At 41.9% G+C, this 21,622-nt stretch overlaps 1 protein-coding gene across 2 annotated transcripts in view; it reads right to left on the reverse strand.

Moving 5' to 3' along the window:
- Window positions 1-21,622, reverse strand: part of LOC138599230 (ankyrin repeat and BTB/POZ domain-containing protein 3-A) — a 214,306-nt gene that overhangs the window by 58,137 nt on the left and 134,547 nt on the right. For both annotated transcript variants that reach the window (XM_069670760.1, XM_069670759.1), the window contains exon 2: window positions 4,547-4,696. In XM_069670760.1, coding sequence (XP_069526861.1) covers window positions 4,547-4,696 — 150 coding nt within the window. The remainder of the gene's footprint in view (window positions 1-4,546; window positions 4,697-21,622) is intronic.

Here is a 21,622-nt window from a genome sequence, read left to right on the forward strand (position 1 = left end):
TGAATACATCTTGTTATATTTCTTTCCGACCACCGTGTTTTTATGAATACCGTATGTGCGCTATTGAAATTTCGACATAAAACAGACACTACATCTGCCTGCCATGTAAGAAACATTGGAATTTATTTAACGATGAGGCCCTCGTTGGAAAAGACTTCAATCTCGTGTTTGCAGCTCTGACTCATACTTCAAACACTCGGGGGATAGTGCTGTAGTGATGTTTCATGAATACTATGCTCATGTAGAAACACAGCTGTTACAGCAGAAGTCTAAAGGAATAATGTGCTGAAAATATGACAAAATTATTACATAAGTATAACTTTTCTAATTGTCAACAAACGTCCTGTAAAGACCAAAACCATAATACTGAGGACATATTTAACTCTTTACAAGTGTTAGTTCTGACCGAGTCATCTGATTGGACAAGATGCATTCCATGAGTGCTGATATTGAGTATAACAGAACGGTGACTTGTAACTATGTGTATAACTCTGCGTCAGATGTTCTGAATATCGTCAAATAACGTTACAACAAACGGTCTTTGTCAAAACAACTATCAACTATTCTTAATTCAGTGGTCGCATGATAAGTAGATAAATATTCATAACACAAAGTAGCTGCTGTAACATGTAGATGCAGACGAAGTAGCAAGAGTCCAGTTCCAAAACTAGTTGTGTTGTTGGAGCCAAATGAATGATTAAATAAACGAAAAATAATAAGATGTTGTTAATAATTACCGTTTAGTACTCTCCTTGTAGAACTGTTGTATAAAAGCCATATCACACTCCAGGTCATGCTGTTGTACTGAATATCAGCACAGCTGTGAATATCTTCAGGCCGCATCACAGGCGTGCTGTTATTCAGAATAACAGCACTCCTGCTGGTGTGATATTGATAAATAAAGACAGACACAATTAATGATTTAATTGTTGATTTTAGTCTTTTTTATGGGATTTGTTGGCAAAAAGAAAAATGTATAATCTTTATGTGGGACGCACTTAAATTAACAAAAAGTACTTGTAAAGGAGAAAAATAATGAAACAAAACAAAATTAGATTTATTAATTAATTTATACAATGACGTGGTTTTAAATAAAGATTAATATGTGGTTGCCGTGCTCGCTAACCTGAGCTCCTTGGACAGGCTTTGCCACCAGCCTAGACTCAGGTACAATCAGTAACCAATGTTACAGGACCTCAAGTTTACTGGAATAAATTGGATCTATAAGAACCAGGTGCCAGAGCGCTAAGAGCTTTCAAGGTTAACAATAAAATCTTAAAATCAATTTCTAAAGTGGAAAAATGGACAGGTAACCAGTAGAGTGCAGCTAGAACAGGAGTGATGTGTTCAAACCTCTCGGTAATAAGTCTAGCTGCTGCATTCTGCCGTAGCTGCCGGCGATGTGGAGAGCTCCGACTGAGGAAAGAGAAAAGGTGTTGCAGCAGCCTAAACACGAGGACACGAGGGTATTAACGTCTTTGGAGATCAGGACTGGATGAGAAGGATCTTATTCTGGATATTTTTCATTGTCAGAGTCAAATAGAACTCTTTTTTTGCGGCAGGAGTTGAGAGCATATTGTCTGTGGGAACAGAAACTGCGAGGGCCAAGGAGGAGAATTTCTCATTTATCTGTGTTTAGGTGAAAAAGTTCTGGGACTATATATCAGCTAGGCAGCCTTTAAAGGAGGGAAAACAAATATAAACTACCACTCGACTTATCCTTTAAATGCATGCATACATTTATCTTCTCTTGCAGATTGTTGCACCTGTTCAGTTTTAAAGTCTGGAGATTAAAGAAGTGTCTACAAGTTCAAACAAATCTGTTCCTTAAAGTTTAAGCACAGATGGCAGAGCATGCTAAAAGTAGCACTTTTAATGCAATCATCATACGCTTGATGAGCAGATTAACATTCATGTTATTCAGTGATTTTTAGATCAATCTGTTCACTTTGCACAGCATGAGGAGGAAATCATGCGACAAAATCTCTGATATCCACTAAATCACTGAGAGCAGCAGGCGTCAGAGCCACATGTGGACCTCCGGCAGCGTTGGAGCGGTGCAGCTGAGGCAGCGCGACGGAGGGATTCAAACACACGGTGAACTAAAGACGAATCAAACAGCCTTCAAAGTTTTCAGATTTCAAAGTGTGAGCAATGCTGATTATATTTTCCCTTAAGGTGCCCACCATCATATGTACCATTTACCAAGCTAAGCAGGTGGCAGAAAAGAGTCTGAAGCTAGCTAGTGAGCACAATTAAGCTAGTGAGACTAAACCAAAGATAAGAAAGGAGTGAGTGTGGACCATCATGCTTCACAAACTGCTTAGAGGCTGAATCACTGCTGTGACAGAGCTGCTAGTGACGGCGTTTACACGAAACGACCACAAAGCTTTAATCGATGATGCAGAGTGAGCCGCTGCTGGTGTTTAATGTGCAGTGGGGTCGAAATCGGACAAATGTGCGTGGACACAAACACGCACAGACTCAGAGTGCAGATGTCTGCGGGGGACGGGATGATCTAATACGTGACTGCAGAGCGCGAGAGGACGGGGGTGGAGGAGTTAAAGGTGGAGCCCTTTCTTTCAAGCTGAGGTTAAAAGCCTCGGAGGCGGTGACCTTGGATTGAAAGGTCCCCGGGTGGGGCTCTTGAACAGGTGTTAGGACAGCTGTAATAGAACTGTTCCTGGCCTCACACTGTCAGAGCGGGAGAGAGACCAGGGAGACGGACGATGGGAGGGGTGAGGGGACAGTAGAGGTGCGGTGGGTCGGACTCAGACCACCATCAGTGATGGCCCACGGGGACAGGAAGTGAGCATTCCTTCACACTAATGGAGCTATTATGAGAATGGAAACACGTCCTGGAGCAGATCAGCTTTAAAGTGCATTAAACATCACAGCTGAACTTAGAGGTTTAATATATAGGAGAGGTCATCAAACATTAGCTTCACAGAGCTAATAAATGTAGCTTTGAGATACCCGAGGTCAGTGTGTCTTTATATTGGATTGTTTTAAGTTTAACTGGACTCACAAGAATCTTAAGCATTCGTTCTTAAGCAGGGAAGAAAACAGTTCCAAAACTGAATATTAGAGGTCAGCTGACCTCCACATTACAAGCACAGATTCTTAATGAAATTCTGCTAAGCTAATAGCTCTGTTAGCAACTCCTTTTACACAGAAAGGCAGGTTTTACACACTCATATCTTTAATAAAAGACAGTCAAAAACCTGTTTGTAAAGGTCAAACGGTGGCTTAACTTCAGGCACTCTAAAGTCTACACATAAAAACTGTGTTCTGGAAAACTGATCAAACTGTAAAACACATTCTTGTGGATTTACTGTGTAATGTTCCTGGCAGTGGAAAGTAACATTTACTGAAGTACTTAAACACATTGTTTTTATCCTTTCAGAATTTAATGTTTGAGTCATCTTGTTTATAGACTTGTACTCAGTGTTGCCAACTCAGCGACTCTCTCGCTATATTTAGCGACTTTTCAGACCCTCGCGGTGACTTTTTTTTTTTGAAAAATAAAATATTATATTGTAATTCATTCCCATGTGTGCTGCTCAGAGTAATCGCAGTTCACGGCTCTGAGTTGCCCTCTCTCCTTCTCCTCTCGTCCCGTGCGCAGCAGCACTAGGCAGGCGGGCGGGCCGGGCTGGCCTGGGGCAGCGGGCAGCATGTGCTTACGACCACAAAGCGTTATGCACATGAAGACGTGATGACACCACCAATATGCTAATTAGCAAATGACGTCATCTGGAGACTTTTGGAACTAGCGCTAGCTACTTTTGCCGGAAAACAGTTGGCAACACTGCTTGTACTTTCCATTTCATTTTCATTTATACTTCTGCTGCATTTTAGAGAGAAATATTTTTACTCTGCATTTATTTCAGAGCTTTAGTCACTGTTCAGTTTAAGATTTGACCTCCAAAGAGGGGTCATTTAGCTCAGTTGGTAGAGCAGGCGCCCCATGTACCGAGGCTATCGTCCTCATCGCACTGATTGCAGGTTCGACTCCTGGTCTGCCGATCATTTGGTGCATGTGACCCCTCACTCTCTACTCCCAACATGTCCTGTCTATCTTCAGCTGTCCTGTCAAATAAAGGTTAAAAAAAGCCAGAAAAATAATCTTAAAAAATAAAAAAATGAAAATATTTGATCAGTTTGTAAAATAATACAAATTGTTAGACCGATACTTTTGTACTTTTACGTATCTAAAAATTAGAATGAAGGATTATTACTTGTAGCACATTGTGATTGCTCTACTTTAATATTAATAAATCATCTGAATACTTAAAGGGGACAGGAGTTCTTTCCACACTTTAAGACTTCCTGTTATCATGCGAGAACGTTTCATAATCAGGTTGTTAAAGTAGACCGTTAAAAGCTCTCCATGAAGCCTGCAAGTTCACCTTGAGGTCGGCAACAGGAAACCTGCAAACATCCTTCTGCTCATTGTTTGCTTACAGAGAATTAAAAACTCCTGTGTGCGTTTGTTTCCTCTCCAGCTTGGCTAAAGGGCTCACATTGTGTATTGTGTACTCACTCAGCTCTGCGATGCTGCCCACCCGCGTTGCGAGCAGCGACTGCTCCAGCGTGCGGAGCTCGGCCTGCGTGTATCCCTGACACTCCCCGCCCCGCCCCGACCGCTGCTGGTCCCGGTGCAGGTTCAGACTCTCCGGCAGACTCAGGACACCTGCAGATACAACACAGAGAGCGGAGGGGAAAGGGTCAGAAACAGGAAGGATTCCTCTTCAGGGAAAAGTTTTTAAAGCTTCTCACTTTATGCTGAAGCCAAATTAATCACCAACTTTGTGAAATATCAGGGGAACGCGGAGCAGAGAAACACACAAATCAGCACTTTGAGTTAAATATTCATAACGGAGCTGCTAAGCTGGATGTAAAAATTCCACATTAATTTCACATGCAGCAGGGAGGAGCAAACATTTGTTTAAATGATTAAACGTGGAGACAAAGTCGCAGGTTAATAACGTACATCTTCATTTTCCTGTGAAAACATCACAGCTGCTTCCAGGAATACAAACGCAGCCTGAACGTTTAAATGAAAGGAAATTATCTGGTGATGTGCTGCTCTTCTTTGAACTATTAAACTTAGATGACTCGTGGTACATAATTCAGCATGTTCTCTCTGCAGCTCGGTCTGTGCCCTAAGATTCAAAATATGACTGTATAGATACCACTGTGGTTTTAGTTCAGCAACAGTAAACCTGCAACATCTGATTAGATATTTAAATCAAGCTTCTTCACAAAGATTTACTTTTTTTTGAGTCATGGTTGTCGAACAATGATCTGACACACGTTCTTCCTTCACAAAACCAGGTCCAATAACTCGACCTGAGTATCGGCCCGATACAGAAATATACACACGAACGATTGTTGGGAAACCACTGCCAGCTTTGACCAACATTACACTCCATGCTAGCATTGCTATTATGTGTTATCCTCACGATATTCTATATAAAACCAGTTTATATTTGTGTTGACTAATAAATAATGGTATCAGATTGGTGCAATGACTGGCGGGCTCGCCAATACCCGATATAACACATCAGGCTGTATCGAAGGCAGATGTCAGTAACTTTAGTCAGCGTTGTGAAATGGTTGCAGTTTGAATCTGGCAAAACTTACGTAACCAAGGTATGACTGTTGTGTAAGTAACACATGGTTATGATGTTACTAACCTATGTTACGTAACAAACACACATTAGTTACAAAATCAACATGTGTTAAATATCTTAAAGCTCCCGTGAGGAGGTTTGTGTTGTTTTTGGCGCCCCCTGTGGACAAAGCCGGTCCTCTCATCTCTTTGCTGATTTTGTCTGGTTTTAACAAAAGATCTGCTTTCTTGAACAGCCACATGTATCACTCACTTTAAATGTTTGCAATGGAAAATGTAAACAAAGGCAGCAGGCAGTTAACCGCTTTGTCTGACACCTTCCCCCTGCCATACAGAAATAATCAGTCTTGTTGCTGATGGTCTGGTTTGTTTTTGGTTTTCTTGTATGTCATATCGAGTCATCAGAATTAATTTCAGTCTGTTTCACAACCAGCGAAAAACTCCTCACAGGAGCTTTAACACAAAACATTTCTTAAAGATGTCGATATTAACTTTTTTGTTTCACAAGGGAATCGAACGTTTGTCTCTTGGTTGAAAATCCTGTGTTTATTGGACCTGTCCATTGCCAGGTCTAGGTCGTTGCCTAAAGCATCATATTTTGAAGCGTTGGGTCGCTGACCAGGCCACCTTATTCAACGACATGAAAGTAAAGACTGGCTGCGTAATTCCAGCAGAATTGTCATCTTCAAAATAAACTGTCTTTCCAGTGAATTTCAGGCCCTCTTGTAGTTTCACACACTTTCTTTTAGTTCACAGCCTGAAGCTGTGTTTGAGCTAATTATGTTTCAAGTCACATTTGTAACTTCAGAGTAAATTCAACGCACGACCTTCAACAACATCGGCGTCAGAATGTTTATTTCCCTTTCGCATCTTGTTGTAAACTCAGGTGTGTTCAGTGCAAACAAGGTGCAGCAGTTACTGTTGGCTGGAGAGGATTAATCCATTTAGATGCTGTTGCTGCAGCCGGGCTTTGTTCAGCTGCAGAGAATGACTTGTGACAGATGGGATATTGAGTTTTTTTTCCCCTTTCAGGAGAATGGAAAGCTACACCCTGCCGAGTTGCTAATCCTAATGACACTGCGCTGGGGAATACGCCGTTCCTCAACAAACAGTAATTACAAACATGGAGGAACATAGTCAATTTGTCTGTGTGTGATGCCGGCACATGAGAAAAAAGACCCACAATGCAGCAGAGCCAGGAGACTCATTCTGGAGGAGTTTCCCTCCGTGGAAAGGAGCGCTCCGGATTCCTCCCACCATGACCTCTTCCTAAAGTGTCCAGCCTAAAAATTCCACCATTCCCCAGTCACAGTCCCGCTCCCTCTTCTTCCCACACTCTTTCCGGGGAGGTCAGCTTTATTTGGAGCATCCAATAATGTTTGAAACAGCTTTCTCTATCTCTGTTTAACCACTGACCTTTATTGATAGACCAGCTGGTACCATCGGGCGTGTCTCAGAGGGAATTTCAAGTATTATTTGTGATGTTCTCATAAAATTGGGCTTTTTTGGTCTGCTGAATTCAAGTATCTTTACTGTGTATTCCTCAGAAAAGAAATACTCTCCTTAAAGAGATTATTTGCTGGAGGGTAAAATTACTATATTTCAAGGTGTGGTTTGGAGCTCATACACACTTAAATAGGCCTATTGGTATTTAAATGCTCTTGGAATGGACATGTGGGACCAAGGCATACAACAAAAAGTATAGTCTTGACATCTACGCTCTTTATGACCTGCAAATTAAAGACATTTTCCCAGACTTGCGTCAATATGGTGACTCTGAAGGTGAAACACGTTTAACCAAATGAAACTTTTCACCAAACACAACATTTCACAGATCGTCAATGAAATTCAAGAAACAAAACATTTCCCAAAACTACGACATTTCACAAAGCAAACCATCTCACAAGACACGATGATGAAAACACATCGGAATAATCGAAGTCGAGACGTTCTAAAAGGCAGGACTTCAGAGAAAACATTTCAGGAAAATGCAAAAACATCTCGTTTCGTGTCATCTCATCTCCCAAAACACAACGACACTACATGAAACGAAACATCTCCCAAGACCTGATGATATACACATTTAGAATTTTAAAACAGAAAACGTTAAAACATCTCACGAAACAAAATATTTCACAAGACAACATTTCACGAAAACACGCCGACATTGCACGAAACGAAACATTTCACCAGACACAACGACTTATCACAAACACGTTTCACCCAAGAAATTTCCCAAAACACAACATTTTACAAAACAAAAAACATCTCAAAAGACTCAATGATGAAAACACATTTCACGAAATAAGACATTTTAAAAGACACGACTTCAGAGAAAACCTTTTCAGGAAATGTAAAAACATCTTGTTCCTCATCATCTTGTCTCCCACAACATAGCGACACTGCATGAAACGAAACATTTCACAGGACACAATGACTTATCAAAAACTAATTTCATGAAACAAAATATTTCAGACACGTTTCACCCCAACCCAAAGACATTTCCCAAAAAACTACATTACACAAAGCAAACCATCTCACAAGACACGATGATGAAAACACATCGGAATAATCGAAATCGAGACATTTTAAAAGGCACGACTTCAAAGAGAACATTTCAGGAAACATCTCGTCTCCCAAAATACGACGACACTGCATGAAACGAAACATTTCATAAGACACAATGACATTAGACGAAATGCATCTCACAAAGCGTCAACGACATCTCACAAAACACATCAAGAAACAACATCTCACCAAAACTCTGAGACATTTCCCAAAACATTACGACATTTCACGAATCTCACAAGACGTTTCAAAAGACTCGTCTTTAAAGAAAACACATTTCAGAAAACATAAAAACCACTTGTGTTTTATGAAACGTCTTGTCTGTAACGTCTTCAAGGTCACCGTGTACTGAGGTTATTAAGCTTCAGGAAAAATAAGCAGCGGTGATACATCTACAAGCAAAAACCACGAGTACAGAAATATTGAATCACAATCTTATAAACACATTAATAAAGAGATAAGATGCTCTCTGATCCGTCTGATCTGCTCATCGTGTGATTTATTGATCATGTTGTACGTTCGATGAGCTGAAATTAATCAGAGGAAAACAGCGGTGGTTTAAAGTTTTAGAGATTCCACCACACTGATGTTGTCGGTGTCGGAGTCTGCATAAAATTAGGGAAAAAATCAATACAGCTGTCAAAAGCGGATCTTTCCAAATAACTCTCCCTGTCTGAACTCTCCGTGTTTGTTTGTTAACCTCAAAGAACCACCACTTTTTGAACAGTCTGCGTCGCACAGTTTTTGCAACTTTCAGAAAAACAATCTGTTAATCACGCCCACTTCATGCAGCGATGGTCAGGTGAACTGAGGTGAGAGCACAGGCTCTCTAAAGCTCTCGTTTTTCATTTGTTTCCGCCCACTACTTCCATCACTCTCGCTGTGAACATGAGAGCGCAACGCCATGCAGGCCTGCGAGGAGACGGAGACCGATTTCCTGAACAGAGATCAGGGAGGCCGTGGGAGTAGAGGAGGCTATAATGGCAGAACGCTTTTTACTACTTTGTTTCAAACTTGAGTTTAATTTTGAGTGAGGAATAAAATTACCTCTCTTAAACCTGCCATTTGGGAACGAGGGAAACAAGCTGTAAACACAACTGTGACATTTAAACACCTTGTAAGTTGATGTAATGAAAGTGTTGCACATCCAGCAGACTCAGAGCAACATTTGCATCCTTTTGAAGGTCTGTTTCTTGATGAATAAACTGTCAGTTGCCCTCCACAAACTCCAGAGGGAAATATTTGGCTGCTTCATGCTCAAACATGATTACGAGGCAGTTTCAGATTGGTGTGTTTGCCTTTTGGTTCTGGGCAGGTAGAGTGCAACGGAAAAGATACAGGGCCCTGTTTTACAAGCCGCACAAAGCAGTGCAGAGCGCAGCATTGGTGTCATTGCTGGTGACCAACCAACACAAAGTATTAAATCAAGCGGCAACCTCTAGTTTCGAAAAATAAAGCCAATGCGGAAGTGCAACAAATGAGTCTGCTGCTTCTTAAGCCTGGTGAATCAACTGCAGCGACTTCCAGCACCACCCTCTCATCCAAATATGGTAATTTCTGGCTCCAGAATCCAACATGGCGGCGGCCACATCCCGGACTCTTCATTTACGCAGTCAAGAAACAAATGGGTGACGTCACGGTGGCTGTGTCCATTATTCATACCGTCTATGTATTGAATATGTAAGTATATCAACACTTATGCGCCCATTGGTGCATCTTTATCTTGAGGCAGCAGAAAGCGATTGCGCCATTGACCAATAAAAACCCGCTGTAAAGAAAATGGCGCAATAATTTCCTGCTACTTTACGTTAGCTTTATTCGGATAGTAAAATGCGCCTACATGAGTGTGTTCAGAAGGTTAGTAGACTTTACTGGTTACAAATACAGGGATGCAACTTTATACCACTTTAAAAGAAGCAGACAAGTTGTTCGCAAATCTCCTCTTGCACCTGAGTCACCTTTGAAGGATTCCTGCTGCTCCCCTAGATGCGCTTTTACGTCACGCATAAGCAGATCCGTTTGCTTAACAGGAAACCACCCACCTCCAACTCAGTGAATCCATCATTCAAGTAGCAATGTGCAAGCTACAGGTGCCCGCTTTAAATGTAATTATGCGCCATTTAACCAGTAAACATGGAGCTTTGAGACGCCATCAGTGCACTTTACACCATGGATCGTTTGAAAAGGCCACATGGATTATTACAGCTTTACCTTTATAATCACATCTTTAACGGTGCTGAGGTTGGCATTTCATGAGTTTTAAAAAAGACATTATTCTATGAGTTTATGACGCGAAATTAGCACAAATGTTTCTTAGCTAAAGGTCAGATCAAGAGGGATTCAGGGGATTTTATTTTTTCATAAAAAGGAACTGCGAAGTAAACAACATATCAGTTTTGGCCCGCTGCAATATGCTCCGCTCGGCAGATGCCTGGGGAAAGCAAAGCCCAGAAAATAAAGTAGAAATTCTGAAAGAAGACTTCAGAAGGCTTGATGGCAAATAAAAAAAACAAGGATTCCTCCAAAAAGAAGAAGCTGTCAGTCTAGCTCCATCTCCTGTCCCAGAGTGAGGACTGAAATCTCCTCTCCTCTAATCACGGAGACCAGATTGCCGTTCACGGCTTCCCCTGCTGGAGATTTTGCACTTGTGTGTTTTCTTTGGGTTTGAATAATTCACACAGCTCTCCGTAATCAAGCCTTCCCATCTTCGCTTCCACTGTCCCCCGATTTTTTTTTTTAGGGTTTGTTTTCCACTGCCCAAACTATTCTTTTAATATAATCCTGGGGTGCCGGGGAGCCCTTTGCTGAATTATTCATCCCGTCAGATCAAGACACGTAAACAAGTCTGCAGCTCCCGCTTTCCCCCACCTCCCTCTTCCTCTATACATGTTATCTCTCAATAACACTTGGCTTCGCCGAATAGAAAAACTATATTTGATCCTAGGTGCTGTTTGCGTAATAAACATCAGAGGTGAGGAAGAAGTCAGTCTCGCCCTGTGGAGGCTGGAAAAAAGGGAAAGGCGTTGATGAAGGGAAGACGGGATGCTGACACCGACGTCTGATTAAAAAACGACAAGCAACATGAGACTCTGAAGCGAAGCAGGCGAGTTTTATAACCTCATATTTCTGTGTCACTTCTTCCATGTATTTGTGCGACCTCTGAGGCAATTGGATGAGCTCAGCAGTATATATATAAGAAGCAGTCTAATCCCAGATAAACAGATATGACCCATATTTTCTATTCTGGGGCTTCCTCCGTATCTATAGCTGTCGGGCGGATGAAGACGGAGACTGGGTCACGGGGACAAGACTACTTCTAAGCTCCGAGCGGTTCACCAAGCTCCCCCGAGAGTCATCCCCGCTGAAATATTGCTGCGCACGAAAGTCGTCATAAATAATGTAGAGAATATCGAGCTGTGCTCACAACAGCTGTCTGTATGGAGGGCTGGATCATTGGAGAGAGAAGTTTGGACAATTCATTTTGAAGAGAACGAGAGAAACAAACACAAAGCAAAACTAAATTACGTGACCCAGAACAAAGCAATTAATTTAACTCTCACAGCTTGAAACTGCAGAACAAAGATGTTACGCTTTGATATTTTCCAGCTTTAAAGCCCACAGCCGCTGCAGTGTTCATAAAGCAGCTTCTCCACCAGGTTTTTGATGTTTACATGAGCCTGATGAGATGGAAAAAGGGCCAGAGAAGAAGCGAAACAAATATGGCTTTCTTTCACTGGTTTAGAGCTGTTTGGGTTCGAGGCGATCGGAGCAACACTGAAAGCACACAGTTCAGCTAAGTTCACGGTTTAGAGGAAGGAAAAAAGTAAGTGGAGTTTCTAATAAGTTTGGAAAACAAGCTGAAACCCAGAGTTGAAACCTTGACCCGTACCAGACACTTTAACTAAGCTAACGTTTGAGGGTAAAGAGAGCAGGAGAGCTAATGAGCTATCATAGCTTATTAGCTTTGTAGCACTTTCATCTGACAGTCAGCTTTTGACTCTTAATTGCTCCACCCAAAAGAAAATCATTAGCAGAAAGTTACGATACAACATAACAAACATTCAATTTCAATAAACAAGCTTTTTGTCCAGTTAGCAGCCAGGTTTATTAGCTTGCTATCTTACCATTAGCAAGCTAACAGCTTTATTTACGTTCTTTATTCTCCGCTTACATCATTATTACAGTTAAAGCGCAACTAAATGCTAGAGGGGAGTAAAGAGTACGGACAACTGAAATGGAGTGTAGTTAGTAGCCTTGCTAGCTTCTTAAGTGTTAGCATTCAAGCTACAGTAGTTCACTAACTAGCCTTACGAATCATCACTACTTCACTTAACATTAAAAAACAGATTGTTACCAAAGATGTGTGGATTAATTAATTAATTAATTAATTTAGGATCCGCATTAGTTAATACCGCAGTAGCAAATATTCTTCCTGCTCACTGCTGTTCTCCTCCCACTTGGCTAACTGGGATGCTAGGAGCCAGTTAGAAAGATTAGGTAGCTCAAAACATGATGCGAAAACACCCTTAAAGAAATCGTTCAACATTAAGGAAAGTGTTGCTGTCTTGCTGAGAGTTACATGTGTCAATTATAGAACGCTGCAGCAAGACACAGTTAGTTTAGCTTAGCATCAGGACTACAAGCAGCGGAAAACAGCTAGCAATTTTAGACTTTGTTAAAATATTAAATCTTTGTTTAATCAGAGTTTGACTTGAAGCTGCATATTTCACACTGATTTCAATTTTTATGCTAAGCTAAGACAACCATTTGCTAGCTCCATAATCATCGAGGTTGAATCTCTCAGTTTCTAAAAAGAGTTAATACATGTACCTAAATATAACACAGTGAAACGAACCACTCCTGTTGATGTTGTTGCCCTTTTCATGAGACAAACTCTGCTCTAAAATCTCAGAAGAAATTCTGCTCTGTCTGTGAGCCGAGTTCAGTGGAGCGAAGCCTTCTAAGAAATCATTACGCAGTATTTACTGAACCTTGATGGAGGTGACTGTAAGCATGCCCTGTCAAATGTGCCCTTTCCTTCAATATACAAGATGACGGCCGTGTATCTTCAAAGACATTTTCCAGGAACTCGGAGGAAAACAAGACAATCAGGTTCAGAGCCTGACAGCACTTAAAATAAATCTCAAGTGTGTTCCAGATCCAGCACCTCATCCAGGGAGGGAGACGAATCTGAAGTCCAAGAAGCATCAAAGAGACTTTTTTTTTACCCCAACTTCAGAGGCAGCGCACTTTCACAGGTGACAGTACAAAGTGTTTGGTACAGGGCTTTGAGGAAAACACTGCTGGGTTAATGGCACACCCCGACATTTTGAATTAGAGCATTTTTCTAAAGGAAGACACGAGATGAAAAACATATTTGTCCATTACTCACATGAAATGTTTTATCTTTGTTAGGTTTGCTCACCAGGTGTTAGACGATGCATCATGCCTCCCTGCGCTCTGCTGCTGACTTTGTTAAAGGTTAAGACCACAATACCTGAACTTTATCTATGTTGTTTAACCTTTTCAGATGTTCTTCTGCGCAGGGCTGCAATGAAAACTAACAGTGATTTATCCATTGGTTACTTTTTCCATTCATAGTTTGGTCTTCAAACTATCAGAAAATATTGAAAAAGGATTCGTAAGCTACATAAAAGCGAACGTTAAGTCTTCAGAATTGTTTTGTTTCCTGACCAACAGACTAAAGACTAGAGGAGGAGATCCGTTTTGGTCAAAAAACAGGTTGGCATTTCATTTTATTTAAACTTTAATCTAACATGCAAGGACAAATGTGGCTGTTAAATGTTGTTTGACATAACGAACGTTTGTATGTTTTAGGGAATATCCTTACTGCACGGTGGGCTCTCTCCGGGTACTCCAGCTTCCTCTCACAGTCCAAAGACATTCTCGTTAATTGGTGCCTGTGAGTGTGAAAGGTTGTCTGTCTCTATGTGTCAGCCATGTGTGCCTCTCTAATGGTGTAGATAATGGATGGATGGACATTTGAACTGTAATCGTGTCTTCGAATTCAAAATTTGCAGTCTATCTGAGTCACAGACCGTTTAAAGTATTTTGCCTTTTTCTAGGAGAGAGTGCTCTAAAACAAATCTGCAGACTAACCTGCTAACTCTACACGTAAGTGAGACGGAGGAGGAGAATAGTAACAGTCCAAGAAATTTTTTAAAAAATTTAATTTAAAAAATAGATTAAAATTTGCCAGAAAAAAATGGCAAATTTCTGAGATTATAAAGTAAAAAATTAACGAGACAAAAAAAACTAGTGAAACAGTGTTTAAAGGAACCTTTTCAAGCTGCGACCACCTCCCAAAAAGTAGTTTAGGGTTAGGAGAAGCAGACTTGAAAGACGGGGCGACCCTCTGCCGCAAAAACACACGTTTCTATGCTCCCCGTTCGCCCCATGGATTACCATCACACGTGAGAGTTACCCTGCGTGCTCATGACCGAGCAAAAGAGTACAACCCTTATATTACAGATAAAAAACAAGACTAGGTCAAAGCCTAGTGTGTGGCTGACCGCATCAGGTCAGTGTGCGCTTTTGTGGGCAATGTGTGTCAAGGACTGTCCTAATGAGGCCGATGACAATGTGTTTGAAAGCAGGTGTGTGGACGAACATACTCCCCAAACAAAGTATCCAGAGCCATGTAGACAGAGAGTCGCGTCAGTGGAGGTCCAATATGCTCCATGAGCCACCATTGCAGATCGTGTGTAGGGCTGACACGGCGTTCAGCCAAAAATTCAGAACTACTTTAAAATGTTCCTATAAACACTATTTTCCTAGTTTTTGTTTCTCACAAATTTCTGACTTTATTATCTCATAAATTTGCATTTTTTTCTGGCAAATTTACGACTAATACGCCGTCGTACATTCAGCCTTAACAGATCTCTCATTAAAAAACAACCTAAAAATGCATGTTAAGTTCGCGAAAGTACTTCAGGGCGGATTTTTGGATAAACCGACGGCCCAACGTGACCCACAAAAGTACTTCTGTGACTGTGAGGAATTATTATCTGATTATACCGACTTTCCTGCCGTCTGCGTGAGAACGTTTACAAAAGGTCTTTTGAGAAGAGAAATGGAGGACGAGATTGTCTGGACTGTTTGAGATCAAACCCGGGGCATAATGGGATTCGTGATCAATGCCATCTCTTTACATGATGGACAGCCAATCCCCTCTGAACGGCTTTCACACTCAAGAGCAGAAGAAAGGCTCAATTTCTTGATGCCCGACCTTTTCAACAGCCTCCTTCAGAGATTTCTGCTGGAGAAAAAAACACTTTTAACAAAATGGCCGCCCCAACGAGGAGGATAATGAATGGATGATGTTTTGATTGCTGCGTGTGGCGAGTCTCTGCTTCTCTTAAGGACAAGCCAAGGTCAATGAGGTCACTTTGAAGCTCCAGCACCTGCGAGTGTCGTCGCACCACATGGCTCAGCTCCCTTATTTTTCTGCAGGAATGCCCAATTGATTTTCTGTAGCAAGAAAAGTGGCGCTCCCCCCTGTCAGTGGGAAACTCTACCAGAATATTAACAGGTAGCTGCCATGGAAACAGGCGACTGGAGCCTAACAGCGTGTAGTGATTGCCTGAGCTAGAAAAAGCAGCGTTTGTTGTTTCTTTACTGTAAAGAAAAAGCACACACACGAGAAAAAGTGTGTGAGCTTTAAACCCCAGAGCCAAATCCAAATGCATGACCAGCCGTCCAACAAAAAGCATCTCATCATTGCTGGATGATTCAGTTGGGTAATTGCTGCATCCAGTATACCAGAGAGACATTTATTCTCTCATCAATAATGAATGAATGTACTTGGGACTCAGACCACATTAGGAGTGAAATGGCCAAAATGATTAAACGACCGGCCCAACTGGCTAACTGCAAATGTCAGGCCGCAGATCCATGACCCGGCTGCTGGTAGGAGCCCACAGCGGTGAGAGCAAAGTCAAAGGAAGAGGAGGGAAAGTTCTGCAAGTTCATGAATATCTGCAAGTTTATGGTAAAGGGAAAAAAAGCTTCTCTCCGGAGTCAGTTCGCTCACATTTAAATTATATGGCATACATTAGCAGCACCATAGTTTCACGTTTTTGCAGCTTGAAATCATCTGCCATGACAACCTTTGTCTCCTCGGTTTATCTCATATATTACCCATGCATAATATATCCTCTTCTAGCATCGATAAAACCCCCGAAAACCTCAACTTATTTATAATTTTCTCTTTGAAATACAAGCCCTTCCAACAGCTTGAACATAACTCCTATAACCTTTACGCCCGTGTAAAATATGCAGCTCTATGAACATAGAGACTATGACTACGTCACCAAAAATACAACCCTATATGTCGTCTCTGCAACAGATCATTAAGCACATTTTTACGGTGGCTGACAAGTGCAATCGCGCTGCAACGGCCCAAACAACTGCCATGAAAAGAAACAGGCTGCAAATTGAGGAACGATGCAAATTCCAAAACAGGTGCAACGACAGAAACGTGCTGCAAAAACAAATGCACTAACATCAAGCGCGCTGCAAATACAGAAACGATGCCAAGTCAAAAACACAGAAAACGCGCATAAGAAAAACGCTGTCAACACAACAAAGTGCTCCAGGCCTGTAGGGGACGCTCATCAATTATTGACGGGAGATAGAGGGAAAGACGAGACGTTACATTTTTAGTTTAACGTGAGGTGGACTCGAAAAAGTAGCTGTTAACGCAGGAGAAAACGTGCAAATCAGGTGACGTACTTGTAGGAGGCTAGGATTATATCGTTAATTTTTCTCATAGTTTTCGTATATCCTGTTCCTACAATGTCAACTCATAATAACGAATCAGTATGTTTTTATTATACATGACTATAAGTTTAATATTTCACGATTAGGTGTAGAATAGCTTATTTCATTCATTTTTTATAAATACGTACCGTCACTTTAAGGGAGCGCACCCTGGCGCACGTACGTCTGTGAAGCTGTTGAGCTGTGGCATCACTTATGTCACGAACGTAACCTGTGTATGTGTCTCAACGAAAACAAGTAGCGTACGAATTATAAGCCAAACCTCAATCCCTTTTCTGAGACTGAATCACCTTGAACCTTAATTGTTTTACGTTAAATTAACTGTGTGTTTATCTGGTAGAACAGTGTAGGTATGAGAACATGTCGCCTTCCATTGCTAATTAAGGAAACGTTTTTGTGTGTTGTATAAGAAGGTAGGAACAAACGTGTCATATGTGTTAGTACGAGACCTTTTGATACATAAACGGTGACAGAAACATGCACCAGCTCTGTTTCAACATTGCACCTGTCCTCAAGTGGACAGCAATTGATCCTAATGAAAATGCCCCTGTCTGAAACATGTTCAGACTCTCGTGTGCTCTGCTCAGCCATTTTTCATGCAGATAAAAAACACCTCACGGACATGTTAACAACGTTATAACTGGATTTTCACTTGAGGGGGTCTTTAAATATTAAGCTACAGCAGGAGACAGTTAGCTTAGCTTCATCAATAAAGAATGAATGTAGTTGCGACCACATTAGGAGTGAAATGGCCAAGATGATTAAACGGCCGACCCCACTGGCTAACTGCAAATGTCAGCTGTAGATCCATGACCCTGCCGGCTGCTGGTAGCAGCCCACAGCGGTGACAGAGCAGAGGAAGAATAAAACTAGTTTCATTAGTCCCATTGTGCGTTTATGACGAATGTGTGAAGGTCTAATTAGTTATAAATGTTTTAAACGTGGTCCAAGCTTTGTGGCTCCTAAATCGATCAGCAGCTTTGATCTCTTCATTAAAGAAACATTAACCATGCGGTGGCAACTGAACCTGTGAGACTGTCTTATATGTTATATACACAGTAAAGCCCCTTTTACACCGGCAGGTCAAGGCGGGGTTATTACACCTTGGTACGTTTTGCTTGCGCAACGTCGGACAAAGCACTGGGGCGGCTTTGCGCTGCCGTTGCTTGGTGCAATGCGGCGGAGCTTCGTTATGGCACAGAGGCTGAACCGCGGTGTAAAAAGGGCTTCATCATTGCTGTTTTTTGGGTTCTTTTGCCAGTTGAATGTTTAAAAAATAAGAGAAATAAACTTTCAGGTCAAAACACACGTATTATTTATATAATTTAACCTTTTCAATGTTCTTCTCTTGTTAAAGAAGGTCAACTCTTGAATAAGTTAGAAATATTGGTAGGGCTGCAATATAAAGTTAAGTCCGCAGAATAGTTTGCTCAAAAAATTGTTGCCGGTTAATTTACATTAAACTTTCTGTTGATTATTGTATTTATAGTTTCAGCTCTACGTTTGGCTCTTTGCATACACATAGTGGTTTAACATGCGAGGACAAATGAGACACAAGAGCCGTCACTTCTTGGTAATTCGAACCTTCACACCAACATGTGCAGAAAAGTTTGAACTTCAGTGACCTTTTTGAATTCAAGACAGAAAAACGTACTTTTGCAGCACACTGTGGTGATAATCAAAAGAAAGTATAAAAAGAAATATTTCACCCGTGACTGAATATTATTCGGAGGCGTCATGCCGGCTCTTTAGTCCGCGCTCACCTTGGAAGAGAAGTTATTGGCGTCACACTCTGAACTTCCTCGCGGGGAGTCAGAAGGTCAGAGTCTGGATGCAAAGCAAGCTGTGTGTGTTTTACATCCGCAGAATAATCCATCCCAACTGTTGTTTAGCAAGGTTCTTGTGTCCTGTGCAAAGATGTGGGCCTTACATGGAGAGTAACCTTACATATTTTCAATGTGATGCACTTTAATTCTTTCCTGTCTTTTGCACAAATAGGACGGACTGTAAACTGTTCTGTATTTTAAAACAAAAGACATTCACTAATATGCAAATACTCTCTCTGGGAAATGCACAAGAGTAGATACGTTTTCATCCACTGCAAAGAAAGTAACAATAATAATTGGAAGAGAGTCAGGACACGGACGGCTGCAGACGTACAGAGCATGTACGACTACATTCAATATCAAGTGAATCATTAGTTCTGATTATATTGTGAGTTTCCTGAGAGAATATATTGACAGCAAAAAGTCATCAAGTTCGAAGCCTATTTATATTGAGTTGGAGAATGTCAAGTTTCGTCCACGTAGAGAAAGCTGTAGTGATTTCTTGCTCGACACAGTCGTCGAAGGGCACACAGCCAAGCTGAGAAAAAGACTGCAGTGATGCATCTTCGAATATGCTAATTTGCAGAGAGGAGAAAGTCTGCAAACATCCAGAGAGGATCAGAGGCAGCAAAACAAACTTCTGAAGTTAGTGAGAAGCAGCCGCTTTGCTGTGGAGGAGCATACGCTGCAGAAGCTTCCAGAGTAAACACATCTGCATGAGCTTCTTCACTTGGCCGGATACGTTTACATGTTGTTGGGAGGTTCTACAAGAGACTGATGCTAATGAAGGGATGGAGAGAAACAACATTACAAGTATGAAGCCACAGTTTGGCTGAAATGCTAATGAATGTCTCTTTGGTGTAAAACAAATGTAACTTTAGACGACAGGTCCCCACAAGGAAACACAGAGTTCAGCACAGCGGGGAGGGGAGAGTGACCAAAATAACCTTCCTTTAAAGTGACAGTAAACTTAAGCTAGAGACATATTTACGCTACATGGACATGAGATGCAGTATATGCACATGAACAGTAGGGGCAGTGTAGAGGCAGAGGGGAAGTGACAGGGTCAACACAGCAGCAGGGACAACAATGGAACAGAAAGTTCTGAAGACAAGCTGACAGACCAAGTCTGCAAGCATCCACATCTGCTGTACGATGTGTCATTGCCGCCGCACAGCGACAAACATGCCTGTCAAAATAGTTGCTGACAGATAAAAGTTACATTTTCGACGTGCAAAAATCCGGGACCGTTACGTCCATGCACAGAGGAACATGTTGAAAAAACTGAGTAGGGATGGTGCAGACGGTGTGTTCTGTCCACCGGTCATCACAGGGCCACTGAGAAGTCAGAATTAACATAATCATAACTCACTCAGTGCTGCCATATCCGTTGTTTCCTTCCTGCACATACGGCCTGAGCTCTCTGGTGCGCCCTCTAGAGGTATCCTCCAGTAATACACGTAGTTCAAAGATAAGAATGTGAACAAATACGTTCATGACGCAGCCGGTTGTGTACGCGAACGCAAGGTTAAAAAGCAAAATCCGGCCGTAGGGTTCGATCCCAATTCACCAGATACACATGCCGGCCATTTTTTCTGTGATGTCACGCTGAGGATGTCGTGCTACTATTCTGTTATAATGTTGTCTTGTGTCGCTCGGTTTTTAGGCCCTTAAGTCCCAAAAGTTATGTACGTTAGGTGTCACAGAATTGTATCTCTCTATAGGCTGTTCTTTATGGCTGTCAGGCTCGGGGGTGGGCCTACCTAGTTGCGCGGCCAGTGTTTAACTAAAAGAGGGATCATCTCCGAAACAGATGCAAAGAGGTTGGAGAGTCAACAACAGGTGGGCCCACTTACCTTACCTTTAGCCTGGCAGCCAAATGCTCCTGGAAGCCCTAGAAGAAATCTGTTAAACTTTTCCCAGGGTTGTGTTCGTCGTGACAAAGGGGATTTATTTAGTGCACACATTTAAGACAGCTCCTGAGCACCCCGTTAACTTTCAGGTGTCTGCATCCACGCCGATGACAGGCAACAAAAAGTTTAAAGTAAGTAGGGGTAAGTTTTGCTGAACTGCGGCCTTCAGTCATAATGACACTTTGAATCTGCTTTGATTTCCCAAGATTGTCATCAGTCAGTTTCTTTGAGGGCCTCGTCATCACAAGCACATTTAGAGAGGAGCCATGAAGTCAGCGGATTTACTCGTTAACTTACACAGCATATATCTAAAGTGTGCTGACATCAGACACCTATAGCTGCTGCTCAGACAGGACCACGGCAGTCTGAGCAGGATGCATATTCACTCCCTAAATATTAATTGAGCTGCTCACTTGTAGCTACTACCACCCCAGGAGAGGGGGAAGAAGTTGCAGCAGATGGCCTCCAAACTACTTCCTGGTCTTGTGTGGAAGCAGCCAATCAGAAACATCTTTAAGCAGGTTTTTAATGAGATGAATCCATATGTTCTGTGTCATTAGTATTCTGCAAACAGCTTCCTGAACGTGATGTTTGCAGCAAGTTTTGTTGCTTCGTCTTTCAGCGTGATGAAGAGTCTAATCCTTCATCGTTCAGGCACCTTTATCACGCCAGGACAGGTGGATTGGCGTGCAGGTGGCACGCCAGCTGCCTTACTATATTTACAACCTCGACCGAGGGGGTCACATCAGAGCCAAATTAAACCCGCACACGTCTTCCTCTGCGCTTCAAACGACAGCCCTCGCTCACGCTGCTGTTTGAATTAAGCAGGTGTTATATATTCAAGATGAGTGGACCGCGCTCCCCGGTGCGGATGC

The sequence above is a fragment of the Semicossyphus pulcher genome, unplaced genomic scaffold (genome assembly GCF_022749685.1).
Source record: "Semicossyphus pulcher isolate SPU_LCO1_2020_fin unplaced genomic scaffold, fSemPul1.0.p SCAF_20, whole genome shotgun sequence".
NCBI classification, from domain to species: domain Eukaryota; kingdom Metazoa; phylum Chordata; class Actinopteri; order Labriformes; family Labridae; genus Semicossyphus; species Semicossyphus pulcher.